Raw genomic sequence first — 19746 nt, 5'->3', positions numbered from 1 at the left:
AGGCTGGATGTTAGGAAGACGTTCTTCCCAGAAAGAGAGATTGGCCATTGGAATGTGCTGCCCAGGGAGGTGGTGGAGTCCCCATCCCTGGAGGTGTTTCAGAGGAGCCTGGATGAGGCACTTGGTGCCATGGTTTAGTTGATCAGATGGTGTTGGGTGAGAGGTTGGACTTGATGATCTCAAAGCTCTTTTCCTGCTTGGTCTGGTCTATTCTATTCTATTCTGTTCTGTTCTGTTTATTTTCTATCCTATCCTATCCTATCCTATCCTATCCTATCCTATCCTATCCTATCCTATCCTCTCCTCCTGTTGGAATGTGCTGAGTGTGGAGATGTGGTCGCTGTGGGGTGAATGCTTCAGTTCTCACCATTGCATTTCTACGTCATAGGTGCAACTAACTTTGGCTCAGGAGCACCAGGGGCTCTTTTCCGCCAGCAGTCTCAAGCTACAGCCCTGTTGAACAAGCCATTAAGTCAAGCCAGAATAACCCAGAGCACTGCCTTTTCCTTTGTGAGCACCCCTGTGGGGCAGGCAAACACAAACACAACGGTAAGTTAAACTGTTTGAACCCTTCAAGGCATAAGTTGTGGTACATCTACTGCAGCTGGACATGGGAGGCTGTGGTACAGTGACTGAGCTCTTCCTCAAATTGCAGTATGGCTTCATGGAATGGGGATTCAGAGCTTTGAATGCTGCCCTCTGAGCTGGCAACATCTTGCCAATCCAGATTTTTCATTCATGGTAACTGGACAGCAGTACAGCTTTTCCCATTCCCTTCTTGAAGCAGTCTGCTCTCACATCCAACCCCCTCTTGAACACCTCCAGGGATGGGGACTCCACCACCTCCCTGGGCAGCACATTCCAATGGCAAATTACTCTTTCCATGAAGAACTTTCTCCTCACCTCCAGCCTAAACCTCCCCTGGCACAGCTTGAGATTGTGTCCTCTTGTAGTGCTGCTGGGTGCCTGGGAGAAGAGACCAACCCCCACCTGGCTCTAACCTCCCTTCAGGGAGTTGGAGAGAGCAAGAAGGTCTCCCCTGAGCCTCCTCTTCTCCAGGCTAAACCACCCCAGCTCCCTCAGCCTCTCCTCACAGGGCTGTGCTCCAGACCCCTCCCCAGCTTTCTTGCCCTTCTCTGGACACCTTCAAGGGTCTCAATGTCCTTCTTGAATTGAGGAGCCCAGAACTGGACACAGGACTCAAGGTGTGGCTGAGCACAGGGCAGAATGACCTCCCTGCTCCTGCTGGCCCCACTGTTCCTGATGCAGGCCAGGATGCCATTGGCCTTCTTGGCCACCTGGGCACAATGCTGGCTCATGTTCAGCCAGCTGTCAAGCACTACCCCCAGGTCCCTTTCTGCCTGGTTGCTCTCCAGCCACTCTGACCCCAGCCTGTAGCACCTTTGTTCCCCAGCAAAAGGGAAAATGTTGTGGTTCCATTTTATCGATGGACTTTGTGTGGTAGTTCTGTTTCCATCAGCCCTAGACTTGGGAGAGCACTGCAGATTTGTCTTAACCTGGCTCTTGTTTGCAGGGTCTCTTTGGGGTCAGCCAGCCTGCACAGCCTGGAGGCCCCTTTGGAGCACCTAGCAATACAAGTGCTGCCACTGGATTTGGAACTGGAAGTCGTCTCTTAGGCCAGAGCTTTGGTGCTGGCGGTTCGGTATGTCTGTACCTCAACAGTAAAGCAGCTGCAAGTCCTGTAGGTGGAGTCTGACCTCCATGAAGGTGGCCTTGTCTTAAGAATTAACAATCACAGAATCACCAGGGTTGGAAGAGACCTCAAAGATCACCAAATCCAACCTGTCACCACACACCTCATGACCAAACCATGGCACCAAGTGCCACATCCAATTCCCTCTTGAACACCTCCAGGGATGGGGACTCCACCACCTCCCTGGGCAGCACATTCCCATGGTCTAACAGCTCTCTCAGTGAAGAACTTTCTCCTCATGCAAAAATGGGGTGGTTTTGTGTAACCTGAAGGACACAGTCCAAGCCTGTGTGCTAGAAGTAGTGTTGCAGGAATGATTTTTTTAACAAGTAGTGTCCTGAGTGGTAAAACAGCACAGGAGAGAGAGAACATCTCTCTCACTGCTGGTGTATTGCTAGGGATCTCCTAGCCTGAATTGTGGTGGTGACTTAACCAAAAAGACTTAGGTTTTGACATTGAGTCATTTTGCTTGTCACAGAGCTCTGCTTTCTTTTTTATCCTGTCACCAGGGCACCCACCCCATTCAGCAGTGGGCCTGCATTGCCTCTAGTGGTAGTGTTGCCTGCAATGTATTTGAAGAAGCCCTTTCTGCTCTCCTTGCAGCAGAAGGTTTACAAGGAGGCCTCAGCTTTCCCAGTTGCCTCTGACAATACTCAGAGTGGCCAACCCCTCCTGTGGACTCTCTTCTTCCACTTGAGTTTTCTCAGCAGTTCCCTATTTAACCATGTGGGTTTCCTGAGTCCCTTTCTTGATTTCCTGCCTGTTGGGATGCACTGCTCTTGACTTGGAAGAAGTGGTCCTTGAATGTTAACCACCTGTCTTGGGCCCCTTTACTTTCTAGTTCCCTGTCCCATGGGATTTCCCCTAGCAATTGCTTGAAAAGGCCAAAGTTGGCCCTGCTGAAGTCCAGGGTTGTGAATTCTTTTAGTATCAGTCTATCAGGTTTCCAGATTCATCTTTTCTCCCTTTCAGACCCTGTTTGTGAACAAGCCTGCTGGATTTGGAACCACCACGACGAGTGCTCCCTCCTTTGGTACAAGCACTAGCAGCAAGGTCTTTGGTAACAAATCATCCCTGACTTTAGGAACCAGTACAAACACTTCCAATAGTGGTACATAGGCAAAAAGTGGGACTTAATCACACACACTGTGCTGCATATACCACACCTCTGGCTGCTACATATCATGTGCTAAGTGATGATGATTCTCAGGTGAGCCATGCTTCAGATGCACCTTGCCGTGGGAAAACCTCTTGGCTGCTGCTCTCTTGCTGGTACTGCCTGACTGTGAAGGTAGGCAGTGAAGCACCACTCACAATGAGCACCTGAGAGAAGGTGGAAGCTGTAGTTGGAAACTGCTGAAACCAAAGAATTGGGAGAGCACAGAGATTTGTTAAGAGGCTCTAAATGTGCTGTGGCTGCAAAGGAGTGCTGAAGGGCACAGGGTAAAGCCAGTGATGTCTGTAGCTGGATGGCAGGGATAAGGAGATCTTGCACTGAAGTAAGAGTGGAATGAAACAGTTTCAGTTTAACTGGTAGATATTGTTGTCTTTCAAAGTCCTGGGTCTTGTGTTAATGTTGGCCTCTGACAGTAATGTTGGAGAAGTATTGTGGAATGTGTGTGACTGAGCAGGAGGAATATGCAGCAATAGTTCAAGTGAATGAGAGTCAGCCTTCATGGCAACTGAAATCTGGTTTGGTTTTTTTCCTTACCTCTGAGGGCAGTAAAACTGTATTCCAACAAGTGAGCAAAGTGGTTGTAGATCCTGCCATCTGTCTGTAGAAAAGACAAGGCATCTTTTAATACCAGGAGTCAAACATAAAATGCAATTCATCTGCCACAGCAGCCTGCCAGACCAGAGAAGGGGGTGAAGCTGTCATGCTCTCAGACTGCCAGGGCAGCACCTCAGCAAAGGACAGCTTCCTTGTGGTGACCAACCCTGGGCAAACTGTTACCACAGGACTGGTGAATGCTGCTTCCAAGTCCCTTGTTCTGTTTTCTCTGAAGCTCTTCACTGCCACCTTGCTGTGTCGCTGCTGTGTGGTGGAGAGCAATGCTGACTGCAGGGCATGCTGCCTGTCCTTTTTGCAGTGGGACAGGTGATAGGCTACATGGAGTTTGGTTCTGAGGTGCTCCTGATTATAGGTTAGACTTGATGACCTTTGAGGTCTCTTCCAACCTTGGTGATACTGTGATACTGGTTCATGACTGAAGTTCTCTAGCTGAGTTCTGTCTGTGCATTCTAACCAACCATAGGATGGTTTCACAGTCTTCAATTTCAGGACTAATCTGTCTGATGCTGGACTTGGGTTGTACTTAGCTACAGCCAGAGATAGGTCTTTGAACTGTGGCCCTGAGTGAAGCCAGTGATGCTTGTTTATTGAAATCCATTTCTTAAATGCCATCTCAGATTAATCTGAGCTGCTGGATCTGCTCTTGAAGGTTTTGGTGCCAGCACTGCTGGAAATAGTTGGTTTGGAGATAAGTCTTGGAGCAGGGTTTGGAGCAGGTAAAGAGTTTGCTAGATTCATTCCCATCAGCCCAGGCAGAGACCTCAGGGTTATGATATAGCCTTGGTGTCACTTGTTAGCTCTTTTGCAGTAAAAGCTGTAGATCACAGAATCACCAAAGACCTCAAAGATCATCAAGTCCAACATGTCACCACAGACCTCATGACTAAACCATGGAACCAACTGCCACATCCAATCCCCTCTTGAACACCTCCAGGGATGGGGACTCCACCACCTCCCTGGGCAGCACATCCCAGTGGCCAATCTCTCTTTCTGGGAAGAACTTTCTCCTCACCTCCAGCCTAAACCTCCCCTGGCACAGCTTGAAACTGTGTCCTCTTGTTCTGGGACTGCTTGCCTGGGAGAAGAGACCAACCCCCACCTGGCTACAACCTCCCTTCAGGGAGTTGGAGATGGCAATGAGGTCTTCCCTGAGCCTCCTCTTCTGCAGGCTAAGCAACCCCAGCTCCCTCAGCCTCTCCTCACAGGGCTGTGCTCCAGACCCCTCCCCAGCTTTCTTGCCCTTCTCTGGACACCTTCCAGCAGCTCAACATCTTTCCTAACCTGAGGAGCCCAGAACTGGACACAGGACTCAAGGTGTGGCCTAACCCGTGCTGGGTACAGGGGCACAATGACTTCCAGGCTCCTGCTGGCCACACTGTTCCTGATGCAGGCCAGGATGCCATTGGCCTTCTTGCCCCCCTGTGCACACTGCTGGCTCATGTTCAGCTGCTCTCCACCAGTATTCCCAGGTCTGTTTCTGCCTGGCTGCTCTCAGCCACTCTGACCCCAGCCTGTAGCACTGCCTGGGGTTGTTGTGGCCAAAGTGCAGCACCTGGCACTTGGATTTGTTGAATATCATCCTGGTGGCCTCTGCCTACCTGTCCAGCCTGGCAAGGTCCCTCATAGCTTGAAGCCCTGAATGTCAGTCTCAAATCAGAACCCAGCAGAGTGCTGAGTAACCTTTCAGAAGCTGTAGGCAGCATTGCTCACAGTGCTGGCTGATGCCTCAGAAAACCAGTGGTGTCCTCTGTGTTTGAAGCCTCTCATCTGATCCTGTGAATCTCAGGTGTCTGCAGCATTCATGGATCTTTTGTTGTGGGATAAATTGGGTTGTAACTTTGTCACAGAGTTGTAGTACCTGCCAATCATCTCTCCTGCAGCAGCTCCTGGGGCAGGACAGAAGTCTGTGTTTGGAAGCACCCAGTCTACTCTTGGGGTAACACAAGCAACAGGAGGCTTTGGAACACCAGGATTCAACATAGCAACAGCTGCTCTGGGCTTTGGAGCCCCTCAGCCTGCTGTAGGTAAGTGTGCATTAGAAGAGAATAGAATTAGATTAGAATAGAATAGAATAGACCAGGTTGGAAGAGATCTTCAAGATCCTCGTGTCCAACCTATCATCCAACAACACCTAATCAACTAAACCATGCACCCAAGCACCCTATCAAGTCTCCTCCTAAACACCTCCAATGACTTCAGTGCCACGTCCAGTCCCCTCTTGAACATCTCCAGGGATGGGGACTCCACCACCTCCCTGGGCAGCACATCCCAATGGGCAATCACTCTCTCTGTGTAGAATTTCTTCCTAACCTCCAACCTAAACCTCCCCTGGCACAGCTTGAGACTGTGTCCTCTTGTTCTGGTGCTGCTTGCCTGGGAGAAGAGACCAAACCCCTCCTGGGTACAGCCTCCCCTCAGGGAGTTGTAGAGAGCAAGAAGGTCTCCCCTGAGCCTCCTCTTCTCCGGGCTAAGCAACCCCAGCTCCCTCAGCCTCTCCTCACAGGGCTGTGCTCCAGACCCCTCCCCAGCCTCCTTGCCCTTCTCTGGACACCTTCCAGCAAATGAATATCCTTCCTAAACTGAGAGGCCCTGAACTGGACACAGGACTCAAGGTGTGGCCTAAGCAGTGCTGAGCACAGGGCAGAATTACCTCCCTTGTCCTGCTGGCCACACTGTTCCTGATGCAGGCCTGGATGCCCTTGGCCCTCTTGGCCACCTGGGCACACTGCAGGCTCATGTTCAGCCTACCATTGACCAGTCCCCCCAGGTCCCTCTCTGCCTGGCTCCTCTCAGCCACTCTGCCCCCAGCCTGTAGCACTGCCTGGGGTTGTTGTGGCCAATGTGCAGAACCTGGCACTTGTATGTGTTCAATCTCCTACCCTTGGACTCTGCCCATCTGTGCAGCCTGTTGAGGTCCCTCTGCAAAGCCTCTCTACTCTCCAGCAGATCAGCTCCTGCCCCCAGCTTGCTGTCATCTGCAAATGTACTGCTGATGGACTCAGTGCCCTCCTCCAGATCATCAGTGAAGATGTTAAAGAGCATGGGGCCCAGCACTGATCCCTGGGGCACACCACTAGTGCCTGGCTGCCAGCTGGATGGAGTTTCTCTAGATTGCGCTGAGGGGATCCTCTGATGGGGAGCATGTCTTTCCTACCTACCTTGGTTGCATGAGTAACACTGTTGAGATGTTTCAAGAATGACGTTCTGTTTCTATCCCTGTCAGACCCAAATGCCTCAGCTGCCCAGCAAGCCCTCCTTCAGCAGTATCTCTTCAGCTTGATGCACTCACCCTTTGGAGACTCACCGCTCTTCCGAAACCCCCTGCCAGGCCCAAAGAAGGAGGAAGAGGTGAGTACATGGAGGCAGGAAACTCCCTTTCTGGGTAAGATTTGATAGGACTTCAACTTAATTTTGTGCTCACAGTCTTCACTGAAGTGTGCAGTGAGCAGCATAGTCGCCATCTGTAGACTCCTACTGGTGTAGTGGCTTTTTATGCTCTTCAGGACACAAACTCCCTCTGCTGTGGCTTTTGTCTGCATCAGGGCATTGGCTTTGGAGTCCTTGCTCAGCTTACTGCTGCTAGTTGGGAATAAAGATGGGTAAATGTCTGTGCTTGGAGTATTTTCGGTGCTTGACTTAAGCTTTGCTTGTGACATCTCTTATGTCAGTCTCTGGCACACCATAGCCTGTTGGTTTGTTTTGAAAGACAACAGAACAAACACTTTTCAGACTTCTCAAGAGCTGAGGCACGTTCTAAGTGGCTGCTGCCTCTTGGACAAATTCTGGGGACTAGAGATTACTCCTGTCCAGCCTCTGGAGCCCTCCACAGTGTGCCACAGAGACCCAAGGGGTCTGCTTCCCAGGCTGATGGAGGTAGCTGTTGCTTTTCCATATGCAGGAGCTGTCAGTGGTGAAGGTGAGCTTGTACCCCAAACTCAGGGTGTGGTGATGCAGCCAGCTGTACAGGCACAGGCAAGCACCATGGGGAGCCCTGCTGGGACTGTTAGATCCTGGCCTATACAGCCACATTCCCTTCCTCCTCTGTGGCTGATAAGGGTTGAAGTTCCCCACTGAAAGCACACACAGTCACTCTCTAGACTCAATTGCACATTTGTGGCTCCCATGAGCATTAGCATGGCCCCTCTGTCCATCCAATAGCCCTGCCCAGATGGTGAGGCCTCCACAGAGCAGGCTGGTCCAGCTAGATCCTTGCTGCAAAAAGCATCAGGCACTCACACACTCGTTGCCTGGGCACCATGGATCCCTTGATACCAGCATGAGTCCTCTGCCAGCACACAGAGCCTCCTCCCTGCAGGCTAGTCCAGCCTGAAGCTTGCCAGCAAATTGCATGAGCGCCCCTGCTGCATGAGGTGTGGAGACAATGCAGGTGCTCTGCCTGTCCCCCACTGCTAAGAAGCTGTCACCTAGGCACAAAGGCCAGTGGTTTGGGGTCCTGTTCAGTGAGACCTTCACTTGCTGTAGTCACCCTGGTAGCTACAGCTGGGACACACCAGTCCCAGCCCAGAGGCTGGAGCGGAGCTCTGAGGCTTTCCCTTGCTCCACCTGCTGGCACTGCTGGCCCAGAGTGCACAGTGCCCTGGTCTGACTCCAGCAGCTGTCCCCAGACTCACTCAGCCTCGAGAGGAGGTTTGGGTTGGCCCTCTCTGGAGTGATCTCTGTAGGTGCCTAGTGACTGGAGACTTTGGGTCTTTGGCATTGTTTCTGTTGTCAACCAGCTCTGTGTCTCCGCTTTGGTTTCTTGCTCCCCTCCTTACCTATTATTCTGCTTTGCATTTAAAAGGCCCTGAAGTGGAGAGCTAAACAAAGCAGGCATCTCATCACCCACAAACCATTACAGGAAGTAATGTGAAAACTCCCATTCCACATCTTTCTTGTTTCAGAGGCTGGTAGCAACTAACCCAGCAGCTCAGAAGGCCTTAAAGACACACACCCCCTACAAGCTGAGTCCACGTCCAGAGCCCAGAGTGAGGCCAAATGTTTTGCAGTCAGCTGGCTCTGCTAAATCTTTATGTGGTGGTCTTGAAGAGGATGATGAGCCAGCCCTACACGGTGGTGCATTCATGCCAAGGTTAGTTTTGCTTTTGTGCATGTTGGAATCATAGAATCAATAAGGTTGGAAAAGACCTCAGAGAGCAGCAAAGCTGGTTTAGAGCACAAGCCCTGTGAGGAGAGGCTGAGGGAGCTGGGGTTGCTTAGCCTGGAGAAGAGGAGGCTCAGGGGAGACCTTCTTGCTGTCTACAACTCCCTGAAGGGAGGTTGTAGCCAGGTGGGAGTTGGGCTTTTCTCCCAGGCAGGCAGCACCAGAACAAGAGGACACAGTCTCAAGCTGTGCCAGGGGAGGTTTGGGCTGGAGGTGAGGAGAAAGTTCTTCCCAGAAAGAGTAATTGGCCACTGGGATGTGCTGCCCAGGTAGGTGGTGGAGTCACCATCACTGGAAGTGTTTAGGAAGAGCCTGCATGGGGTGCTTGTTGCCATGGTTTAGTTAATTAGATGGTGTTGGGTGATCAAGGCCAACCTATCACCCAACACCATCTGATCAACTAAACCATGGCAACAAGTGCCTCATCCAGGCTCTTCCTAAACACCTCCAGTGAGGGTGTGACTCCACCACCCCCCTGCTCCTGAGCTGACCCTGTAGTGAAGAAGAACCTGCAGCTGTGAGCCAGATAGTCTGTGCTTCTGGCTGGCAAGGCACTGGTTTGTAAACCAGCCCAGATTGTGTTCTGCTGCACAGGAGTTTTGAAGCTTTCCATGGCTTTTGCTTTTCCTGCTTGATCACTGAATGGAAATTCCAAAAGCCTTGAATGGAATTCCAAAAAGAGCATCTCAGAGGCTGCTTCCAGAGGACTTCCTATGTCCTGAGTGTGGGAGCAGGTGCTCTGCAGCTGATTCCTGGTCCCTGGAGCATGTGAATTGAGAATGCAATGCATATTTCTGCAGTGAATACAGCCCATCCAAATTTCTCTTTGCTGCTTTGTTTAGGAAGAGCATCAAAAGGCTGGTTTTGAAGAATCTCAAGAGCATCAGTCTGTTCTCACCTGGCAACCATGAGAATAAAGATGTGGCTTCTCCTTTGGAGTGTCCAGAGAAGGGAGATGGGTATGGTGATCATCATCCAGGTGTTTATACTTAGGAGGAATGCAGATTAGTTGTGTCTGTCTCTAAAATGACATTCATAGAGTAACCACTTGTTTTCAGAGGTGTCATCTTAGAGTTCTGGAGCCCCTATTACAGGAAGGATCTTGAGGTGCTGGAAGGTGTCCAGAGAAGGGCCACGAGGAGGAGCAGAGGGCTGGAGCTGCTCTGCTGTGAGGACAGACTGAGGGAGTTGGGGTTGTTCAGAAGAGAAGGCTCCCAGGAGACCTAATTGTGGCCTTCCAGGATCTGAAGGGGGCTCCAAGAAAGCTGGGGAGGGACTTTTGAGGGTGTCAGGGAGGGATAGGACTGGGGGGGATGGAGCAAAACTACAAATGGGGAGATTGAGATTGGATGTGAGGAAGAAGTTGTTGCCCAGGAGGGTGGTGAGAGCCTGGCACAGGTTGCCCAGGGAGGTGGTGGCAGCCTCCTGCCTGGAGGTGTTTGCAGCCAGGCTGGAGGTGGCTGTGAGCAACCTGCTGTAGTGTGAGGTGTCCCTGGCCATGGCAGGGGGGTTGGCACTGGCTGAGCCTTGAGGTCCCTTCCAACCATAACAATGCTGATTCTTTGTTCATTGGAAGTGTCTTGACCTATTGTGAGCTCATATGTGGTCAGCTACTGAGTCACTCCATCCAAAATGAGGAGTTCAAAGAGGAACAACTTCTTTTCTGGATATGACTCTCTTCATTGCCTGTAGAAAGAAACTAGGCCCTTTCTTGATGGGGCTGATAAAGCTGACCCTGAGGTTAGAAGAGCCTCTTCCTTCTGCTCAGTCCTCCTCAATGATATGGGACCTGCAGGGAAGCTCCACTGATCCAAATGTTTCATGTTGGCGTGTTTCTGCATGTTAAAATGTGGAATCTCTGAAGCCTTCTCTTCCCCACAGAAGCCTGAGAAACCACTTCCTCTAAAACTCTGCTGCTGTATTTCAGATGAACTTCTTTTTTTCCCCTCTTTTTTTATTTTTCCTGGTAATCAGAGAAAACCTTCTGACCAGCTCAACATTTTGATGTTAAATAAAGCTCCTAGGAGGAAGAATGGATTTATGGGAGTGGAGAACATTAGGACCCCTCGGTCCAGGCCTGGGGCCTTGACAATGGGGAAGAGACATTTGTTAGCTGTGCTACCTGCAAGCAGGTCCAGCAGGCAGCCCTCTGTAGGTGGTGTTTTGGAGTGCCTGTGCCAATAACATTCTCAGGTTTGATTTGATCATGTTCCTGCAAGACCATGAGAGGTCTCTGTGCCTCAAGCAGGCTCAGCACTGAACTCAGACTTGGTTGTTGGAGACTTTGTCCAGTTGGGTCTCTCAGAACTCCATGGAGAGAGATTCTGCAGCCTCTCTGGACCCCTGTTCCAGTGCTTGACTGTCCTCATTGATTTCCCTGTTTTAATGTGGCTGTTATTTAGAATAGAATAGAATGGGATGGGATGGAATGGAATGGAATGGAATAGGATGGAATAGAATGGAATGGAATAGGAGGGAATAGAATAGAATGGAATAGGATAGGATGGAATAGAATGGAATAGAATAGAATAGAATAGAAATAACCAGGTTGGAAAAGACCTCAGAGATCATCAAGTCCAACCTATCACCCAACACCATCTAATCAACTGACCATGGCACCAAGCACCCCATCCAGTCTATTCCTAAACACCTCCAGTGACAGTGACTCCACCACCTCCCTGGGCAGCACATCCCAATGGCCAATCTCTCTTTCTGTGAAGAACTTCTTCCTAACATCCAGCCTGTGTCCTCCTGTTCTGGTGCTGCTTGCATGGGAGAAGAGACCAACCCCCACCTGGCTACAACCTCCCTTCAGGTAGTTGTAGAGAGCAATAAGGTCTCCTCTCTCATCCTCCTTCTGTGCATGTCTGTGGAGAGCCAGAATGTTGTTTTGGGTGTTGGAAGGCTCCTATTAAACCTCACTGCAAGCTTTTTCTCCAGAGTGAGCAACACCTATCTCTCAAGCTCTCCTCATAAAACACAATCTCTAGCCCCTCAACCATGGTGGTAGTCCTCTCCTGGTCTTACCCCATTTTTCTTTCTTGTGGTGGAAGCCTCAGCTTTGATGCAGAATGGCAGAAGGGGGCTAACAAGGGCCGAGTGAAGGGGCACAGCAGCTTCCCTCGGTCTGCTGAGTGCAGTTTTTGTGATGGTCCTGTTTGCTTGGGCTGTGAAAAGCAGAAATTGAATGTTGACCTGAGCCCCTTAGAACTCAGTCATTCAGCTTTCTTCATTTCTTCATAATCCTTTTGTCCTTTCCTCCTGAAAACCACAGACAAGACGATGAGCAGGAGGAGGAAGAGAAGGAAGATCATCACCAAGTGATTCAGCTTTACACTAACCCCATTGTCAAGCCCACCCCACAGACCCCAGAGAGCCCAGTGCAGGGTAGCCTCGTGTCTCTGAGTACAGGGCTGGAAGGCTGCAGTGAAGAGGCCTCATTTCCTGATGACCCCCTTCAGGAGGAGTGCAAAGAGCAGCCTAAGCCTGGGCATCATCACCATCCTGCAGGTTAGACTGGGAGCAGACAGTGGCAGACTGACAGCACTTTGTGCATGCTTCATTAGAGTTCTCATTTGCTGGTTTAGACCCCCAGGCTTTCCCCTTTTGCTTTCCCTGCTCTTTTCTTCAGGATACAAATGCTGCTGTTCAGGCTCTTAGCTAAGCACAACCTATTTTTCTGCTGAGTCAATTTGTGATTACATTCCATCCCTCGATTTTCTAGCAGGAGAGGGAGAAGGAGGATCCAACCTGTTCTGCAGAGGCAGAGAGAGTTGACTTGCGCAGGAGCAAGATCTTAGAGTCAGAAATCTAATGGCTGGTGGTTATCAGCCTGCTAACAGCATCATGGGGTTAGCCAGGAAAGGAGCAGACTGCAGAAGGTGGCTGTGTCTCTCTGGACCCGTGTCTGTGTGTTTTTAGTTCTCTCAATTCCAGCCTGAGGGTTTAGTGAAACTGAAAGGAGGAGGGGAGAGGTCTTGAGTACCTTTCCCTTAACTAAGCCTTTGTAGCTGTTGAAGAGGTGGGGTATGTACAGGAAGAGGTGTTTTTTTCAGCTCAAGGGTGATCTGGAGAAGATGAAAAGATCCTTACAGCTGAGCTCTAATGAAACTAGCAGGTGACATGTTCAAAACAACCATCTTCAGAAGCCCCAGTTGGCAAGGAGTTGTAGATGCAAAAAGAATCCTAGAGATCATTAAAAAACCACAACAGAGCAAAAGGTGTTGGGGGCTGTTAAAACTCAGAGATGCTGCAGGTGCCTGAGTCCCCAAATCACTGCAGCAGCCTGAGTGTTTCTGTCAAGTGGGGCTGTGTGTGTTTGCATTTCTCTTTTCACCCACAGCCCTGCTTCTGGCCTCTGGTGATGAGGAACCTGGCCTAGCAGTTGCCTTAAGTCTTCTGTGAAGGCTGTGGAGTTAGGGCAGTTTGATCCCCCCTGGTCTTCTTGCACTGATTCTTGGTTCAGTTGGGGACTTGTCCAGGCTTGCAAAAGAGACACAGTGAAACTCCTGTTGAAGTGCTTAAGTGGGGAACTTGCTGTGCAACCCAGCTCTCACTGACTATTCTGTTACAGGGATTACTCTAACAAGAAATGGCTACTACACCATCCCCTCCCTGGAGGACCTTGCTGGACTGACCAATGACAGCCATGAATGTGTGGTGACCAACTTCACCATAGGCCGCAGAGGTCAGCACCAACAGCTCTGGCAGGTGCTGCAAGCTGAGGCAGGGATTTTAAAGCCTTGGTGCCTAACTCTTGAGTTCCCTGCCCTCAGCACAGTGAACAACTCCCATCAAAGGCCTGTCCTGTTTCAGATTGGTGACACTAACAACCTCTGTTGTGGGATACCTGAGAAGCTTGAATAGGAAAACAAAAGCACCTGCAGTTTTGTTGCTGTTCTTAAACATCCACATTGTGAAATCCAAACTTGCACCAAATCCATCTGGTGCAAACTTAGAATCGTAGAACCAATAAGGTTGGGAAAGACCTCAGAGATCATCAAGTCCAACCTCTCACCCAATACCTCAGGACTAACTAAACCATGGCTCCAAGTGCCACATCCAGCCCCTCTTGAACACCCCCAGGGACAGGGAGTCCACAACCTCCCTGGGCAGCACATCCCAATGGCCAACAAATCTCTCTGTGAAGAAATTTCTCCTCACCTCCAGCCTAAACCTCCCCTGGCACAGCTTGAGACTGTGTCCTCTTGTTCCGGTGCTGCTTGCCTGGGAGAAAAGCCCAACCCCCACCTGGCTACAACCTCCCTTCAGGGAGTTGGAGACAGCAAGAAGGTCTCCCCTCAGCCTCCTCCAGGCTAAGCAGCCCCAGCTCCCTCAGCCTCTCCTCACAGGGATGTGCTCCAGACCCCTCCCCAGCTTTGTTGCCCTTCTCTGGACACCTTCCAGCATCTCAACATCTTTCCTAACCTGAGGAGCCCAGAACTGGACACAGGACTCAAGGTGTGGCCTAAGCAGTGCTGAGCACAGGGCACAATGACTTCCCTGCTCCTGCTGGCCACACTCTTCCTGATGCAGGCCAGGATGCCATTGGTGCCCTTGGCCATGTGGCCACTTGATTGTGGTTGCTTCCATCTTAGCAGCTGGCTGCACTGGAGCCGAGTGAGTTCTAGTGAAGAGCCTTCAACCCAAACTGTGTTTCTTACTGCTTTCATTTAAAAACCCCCAACCCCAACACCACAACAATCACATGGTCTATGCTCTATGCTATCTTTTAAAACACTTTTTCTAAATATCATGGAATCCTAGAATGGTTTGGCTTGGAAGGGACCTCCAGAGGTCATCCAGTCCAACCCCCTCTGCATTCAGCAGGGACATCCTCAACTAGATCATGCTGTCCAGAGCACTCGGGTTGCCTCACCTTGAGCATCTCCAGGGGTGGGGCCTCAACCACCTCCCTGGGCAACCTGTTGCAGTGTTCCACTACCCTCATGGTGGAGCACTTATTCCTAATATCCAATCTAAATCTCCTGTTCTCTAGTTTGAAACCATTGCCCCTGTACCCAGCACTGGTTAGGCCACACCTTGAGTCCTGTATCCAGTTCTGGGCCTCTCAGTTTAGGAAGGACTTTGAGACACTTGAAGGTGTCCAGAGAAGGGCAACAAGGCTGGGGAGGGGTCTGGAGCACAGCCCTGTGAGGAGAGGCTGAGGGAGCTGGGGTTGCTTAGCCTGCAGAAGAGGAGGCTCAGGGGAGACCTTCTTGCTCTCTCCAACTCCCTGAAGGGAGGTTGTAGCCAGGTGGGGGTTGGTCTCTTCTCCCAGGCAAGCTGCACCAGAACAAGAGGACACAGTCTCAAGCTGTGTCAGGGGAGGTTTAGGCTGCAGGTGAGGAGAAATTTCTTCCCAGAAAGAGAGATTGGCCCTTGGGATGTGCTGCCCAGGGAGGTGGTGGAGTCCCCATCCCTGGAGGTGTTCAAGAGGGGATTGGATGTGGCACTTGGAGCCATGGTTTAGTTGTCAGGAGGTGTTGGGTGATAGGTTGGACTTGAGGACCTCTGAAGTCTTTTCCAACCTCTTTGATTCTATGATTCTGTGATCCTATCACCACAGGCCTTTGGAAACAGCCTCTCTCCCATGCTGAGAGTACTTAGTACTTGTGTTGGCAGTGTGAGTAGCCAAGTGAGAACAAAAAGCTTTGGTATCAAAAAGCTTTCTGTGCTGGAGAATTGCCTATAACAAAGCTGACAACACATCCTCACTATTTTCACACTGGGAAGGTGAAGTCACTTTGTAGCTTTGTTCTGGAGACATGCTGGGGGTAGGGTGGAGGAAGGAGGACTATGGCAGGAACAGAGTGGGCAGTGACTGGCTGGAAAGCAGCCCTGAGGAGAGAGACTTGGGGGTGCTGGTGGAGGAGAAGCTCAACAGGAGCTCTCAGTGTGCACTTGCAGCCCAGAAAGCCAATCAGAGCCTGGGCTGCAGCAGGAGAAGTGTGGCCAGCAGGGCAAGGGAGGGGATTCTCCCCCTCTGCTCAGCCCTGGGGAGAACCCACCTGCAGTACTGCTTCCAGTTCTGGAGCCCCTAGGACAAGAGGGATCTGGAGGTGCTGGAAGGTGTCCAGAGAAGGGCCATGAGGATGAGCAGAGGGCTGGAGCTGCTCTGCTATGAGGACAGACTGAGGGAGTTGGGGCTGTTCAGTCTGGAGAAGAGAAGGCTCCAAGGTGACCTCATTGTGGCCTTCCAGTATCTGAAGGGGGCTCCAAGGAGGCTGGGGAGGGACTTGTCAGGATCTCAGGTAGTGATAGGACTAGGGGGAATGGAATGAAGTTGGAGGTGAGGAGGAAGTTCTTCCCCATGAGAGTGGTGAGGCCCTGGAATGGGTTGTCCAGGGAGGTGGTTGAGGCCCCATCCCTGGAGGTGTTTAAGCCCAGGTTGGATGAGGCTCTGGCCAGCCTGATCTAGTGTGGGGTGTCCCTGCCCATGGCAGGGGGGTTGGAACTAGCTGATCCTTGTGGTCCCTTCCAACCCTGACTGATTCTATGAGAGTATGATAGAGTTTCTTAGGCCTGCAGTTTTTTCATGGGCAGATTGGGCCATTTTGGGTTGTTTTGCAGGTTATGGGTCAATTTACTTCGAAGGAGAGGTCAACCTGACTAACTTGAACCTGGACGACATTGTGCATATCCGCAGGAACGAAGTGATCGTCTACCCCGACGATGGGAGAAAGCCACCTGTGGGGGAAGGGTTAAACAGGTAATGCTTGACTGTTCCATGGAAAGATCTTTTCTATAACACTGACAACCTCCTGTGTCAGCAGGCAGCTACCATGGAATGTCAGGGCTGTGTGTTCAGAAGAGAATAGAATTAACCAGGTTGGAAAAGACCTTACAGATCATCGAGTCCAACCCATCACCCAACACCACCTAATCAGCTAACCCATGGCACCAAGTGCCTCATCCAGTCTCCTCTTAAACTCCTGGCCAAGCTGGCAGCCCCTGTCTTGGACAGCAGCACTCTGAGCTGGGATAGGAGCTGGCAGGAAGGCCCAGCCCAGAGAGTGGTGGTGAATGGTGCCACAGCCAGCTGGCAGCCAGGCACCAGTGGTGTGCCCCAGGGATCAGTGCTGGGCCCCAGCCTGTTCAATATCTTTATTGACAATCTGGAGGAGGGGATGGAGTCCATCCTCAGTAAATTTGCAGATGACAACAAGCTGGGGGCAGGAGTTGATCTGTTAGAGGGTAGGAGAGCTCTGCAGAGGGACCTTGCCAGGCTGGACAGATGGGCAGAGGCCAACAGGATGGCATTCAACAAGTCCAAGTGCATGAGATTGAACACATCCAAGTGCCAGGTTCTACACATTGGCCACATGAACCCCATGCAGTGCTACAGGCTGGGGTCAGAGTGGCTGGAGAGCAGCCATGCAGAAACAGACCTGGGGGTACTGGTTGCTAGTAGGCTGAACATGAGCCAGCAGTGTGCCCAGGGGGGCAAGAAGGCCAATGGCATCCTGGCCTGCATCAGGAAGAGTGTGGCCAGCAGGAGCAGGGAAGTCATTGTGCCCTGTGCTCAGCACTGCTTAGGCCACACCTTGAGTCCTGTGTCCAGTTCTGGGCCCCTCAGGTTAGGAAAGATGTTGAGATGCTGGAAGGTGTCCAGAGAAGGGCAACAAAGCTGGGGAGGGGTCTGGAGCACAGCCCTGTGAGGAGAGGCTGAGGGAGCTGGGGTTGCTTAGCCTGCAGAAGAGGAGGCTCAGGGGAGACCTTCTTGCTCTCTCCAACTCCCTGAAGGGAGGCTGTAGCCAGGTGGGGGTTGGGCTTTTCTCCCAGGCAAGCAGCACCGGAACAAGAGGACACAGTCTCAAGCTGTGCCAGGGGTGGTTTAGGCTGGATGTTAGGAAGAAGTTCTTCATAGAAAGAAAGATTGGCCATTGGGATGTGCTGCCCAGGTAGGTGGTGGAATCCCCATCACTGGGGGTGTTTAAGAGGAGACTGGATGAAGCCCTTGGTGCCAGGGTTTAGTTGATCAGATGGTGTTGGGTGATAGGTTGGCCTCGATGATCTCGATGGCTTTTTCCAACCTGGTTATTTCTATTGCCTTGCAAAACCTCCAGGGATGGGGACTCCACCACCTCCCTGGGCAGCACATCCCAATGGCCAGTCTCTCTTTCTGTGAAGAACTTCTTCCAGCCAACCCCCAGTTTGCAGCATTCTGGAGTTGCAGGTTTCTCACCTTGCCTTTGGCAGCTGCTCTGAGCCCCGGTGCTCAATTTTCAGCTCCTCCGTGGGGCCGGCATAGCTTTGCCTCAAAACTTTACCATCTCTTTCTCTGTTCTGTGTCTCGAGCAGGCGAGCAGAAGTTACCTTAGATGGAGTCTGGCCTACAGATAAGACATCCCGGTGTCTGATCCAAAGCCCTCGGCAGCTGGAGGCCATGAACTTTGCCGGCAGACTGGAGGCGCTGTGCCGGCGGCAGGGCGCTCAGTTCGTGGAATACCGCCCGGAGACCGGATCCTGGGTGTTCAAGGTAACGGTGTAGCTCGAGCTGCAAAGTGACTTGCAAGGGTAGCAGAAGTTGGCTGAAGTTGGCTGAATCTCCTCAGAGCTCAGAGTTCAAAAGCTTGCTGAATGCTGTGAGCTGTCTCAGGTCCCTCATCTGCAGTGCAATCAGTCATAGAATCAGAGAATCAATAAGGTTGGGGAAGACCTCAGAGATCATCGAGGCCAACCTGTCACCCAACACCTCATGACAATGAAACCATGGCACCAGGTGCCTCATCCAAGCCTTTTTTGAACACCTCCAGGGATGGGGACTCCACCATCTCCCTGGGCAGCACATCCCAGTGGCCAATCTCTCTTTCTATGAAGAACTTCTTCCTAACATCCAGCCTAACCCTCCCCTGGCACAGCTTGAGACTGTATCCTCTTGTTCTGGTGCTGCTTGCCTGGGAGAAGAGACCAACCCCCAGCTGGCTACAACCTCCCTTCAGGTTGTTGTAGAGAGCAAGAAGGTCTCCCCTGAGCCTCCTCTTCTCCAGGCAGGCAACCCCAGCTCCCTCAGCCTCTCCTCACAGAGCTTGTGCTCCAAACCCCTCTTGCTTCTGCTTGACCTTGGCTGCACTGTTTTGGTTAAGTCTAACAGCAATTGTCTCTGCTCCTTTCTCCTTCTTGTCCAGGGGGGTTCTGGGCAGGCAGGGAAGGAGAAGCTAGTAGCTTCCCCTGGTCCTTGACTCGGGGGGTGTTCTTGTGCTGTTTATTAGTTGTAAATACCTGTCAATATTGTAAATCCTGTAGATTCTGCACAGATTTATTGCATTCCATTGCAGGCTGTAGTTCTGCTTGTAAACACAGCTTTCATTTGCTTCCAGCTGGCCTGCTCTGACAAACTTAATGTTGGGGGAGGGAGGGACAACAAATTTCAACCCACCACATTGCCCTGTACAAAAGCTGAACTGGCAGCAGGAGTCACAGCTGCTGTGTAAGGTGGATGGGTGTGCCAGCTCCTTGTTCAGGCTCTCAGAAGTGGCTTCCTGAGCTGTCTTTTCCAAGGGGTGATGCTTGCCTTTCTCATCACACAGGTGGCACACTTTTCCCAGCACGGCTTGCAAGAGCCAGCTGAAGAAGAGCAGGCACAAGGAAGGCATCCTGGTGTTGATGGGACAGAGCAGGCTCTTTGTGCCAGGTGTTAATGGTGAACAGTTATGAACTACCTGTCATCTTTGGAAGGAACAAGTCCTAAAAGCAGAAAAGCAAGTGGAGAGCAGATGGTTTTCACCAAAACTGGCTTCTTGATTGCCTTGGTTTGTGCCAATAAATATCCAGCAGTTGAGGGGTGCTGGAAGGATGAGCAGGGGGAGTTTCAGTGGGGTGAGCTGGACAGGACATGCTGAGAAGTTATTGGTGTTGTACATAAGCAGGCTTTAGTTTCACCCTTAACCTGTGACTGCAGGGAGAGGCTGTCACCACCCCATAAATGGGGATCATATCCATGTCCATCTCACACCAGCAGATAACCCAAGGGTAGGTGATCCTGGTTTCCAGCTGTTTGCTTTAATTCAGTTCAGTTGGTGACCATTTGAGTGGCATTAATAAACTTCTGGACTTCACAATTTAGTTGTCCAAGTG

At 51.2% G+C, this 19746-nt stretch overlaps 1 protein-coding gene across 1 annotated transcript; it reads left to right on the top strand.

The window, feature by feature from the left end:
- The first annotated feature begins 351 nt into the window (after window positions 1–351).
- On the top strand, window positions 352–19310 carry LOC104300259 (nuclear pore complex protein Nup98-Nup96-like). Its single transcript, XM_054166976.1, has 12 exons — window positions 352–549; window positions 1535–1663; window positions 2687–2825; window positions 5387–5530; window positions 6721–6854; window positions 8408–8595; window positions 9510–9646; window positions 11947–12177; window positions 13241–13354; window positions 16240–16378; window positions 17971–18148; window positions 19200–19310. The coding sequence occupies exons 1-12, from the start codon at window positions 352–354 to the stop codon at window positions 19308–19310; spliced, it is 1842 nt and encodes a 613-aa protein (XP_054022951.1).
- Window positions 19311–19746: the final 436 nt, after the last annotated feature.

The sequence above is a fragment of the Dryobates pubescens genome, chromosome 13 (assembly GCF_014839835.1).
Source record: "Dryobates pubescens isolate bDryPub1 chromosome 13, bDryPub1.pri, whole genome shotgun sequence".
In the NCBI taxonomy this organism is placed as follows: Eukaryota; Metazoa; Chordata; class Aves; order Piciformes; family Picidae; genus Dryobates; species Dryobates pubescens.
This window is presented reverse-complemented; position numbering and strand designations above follow the sequence as displayed.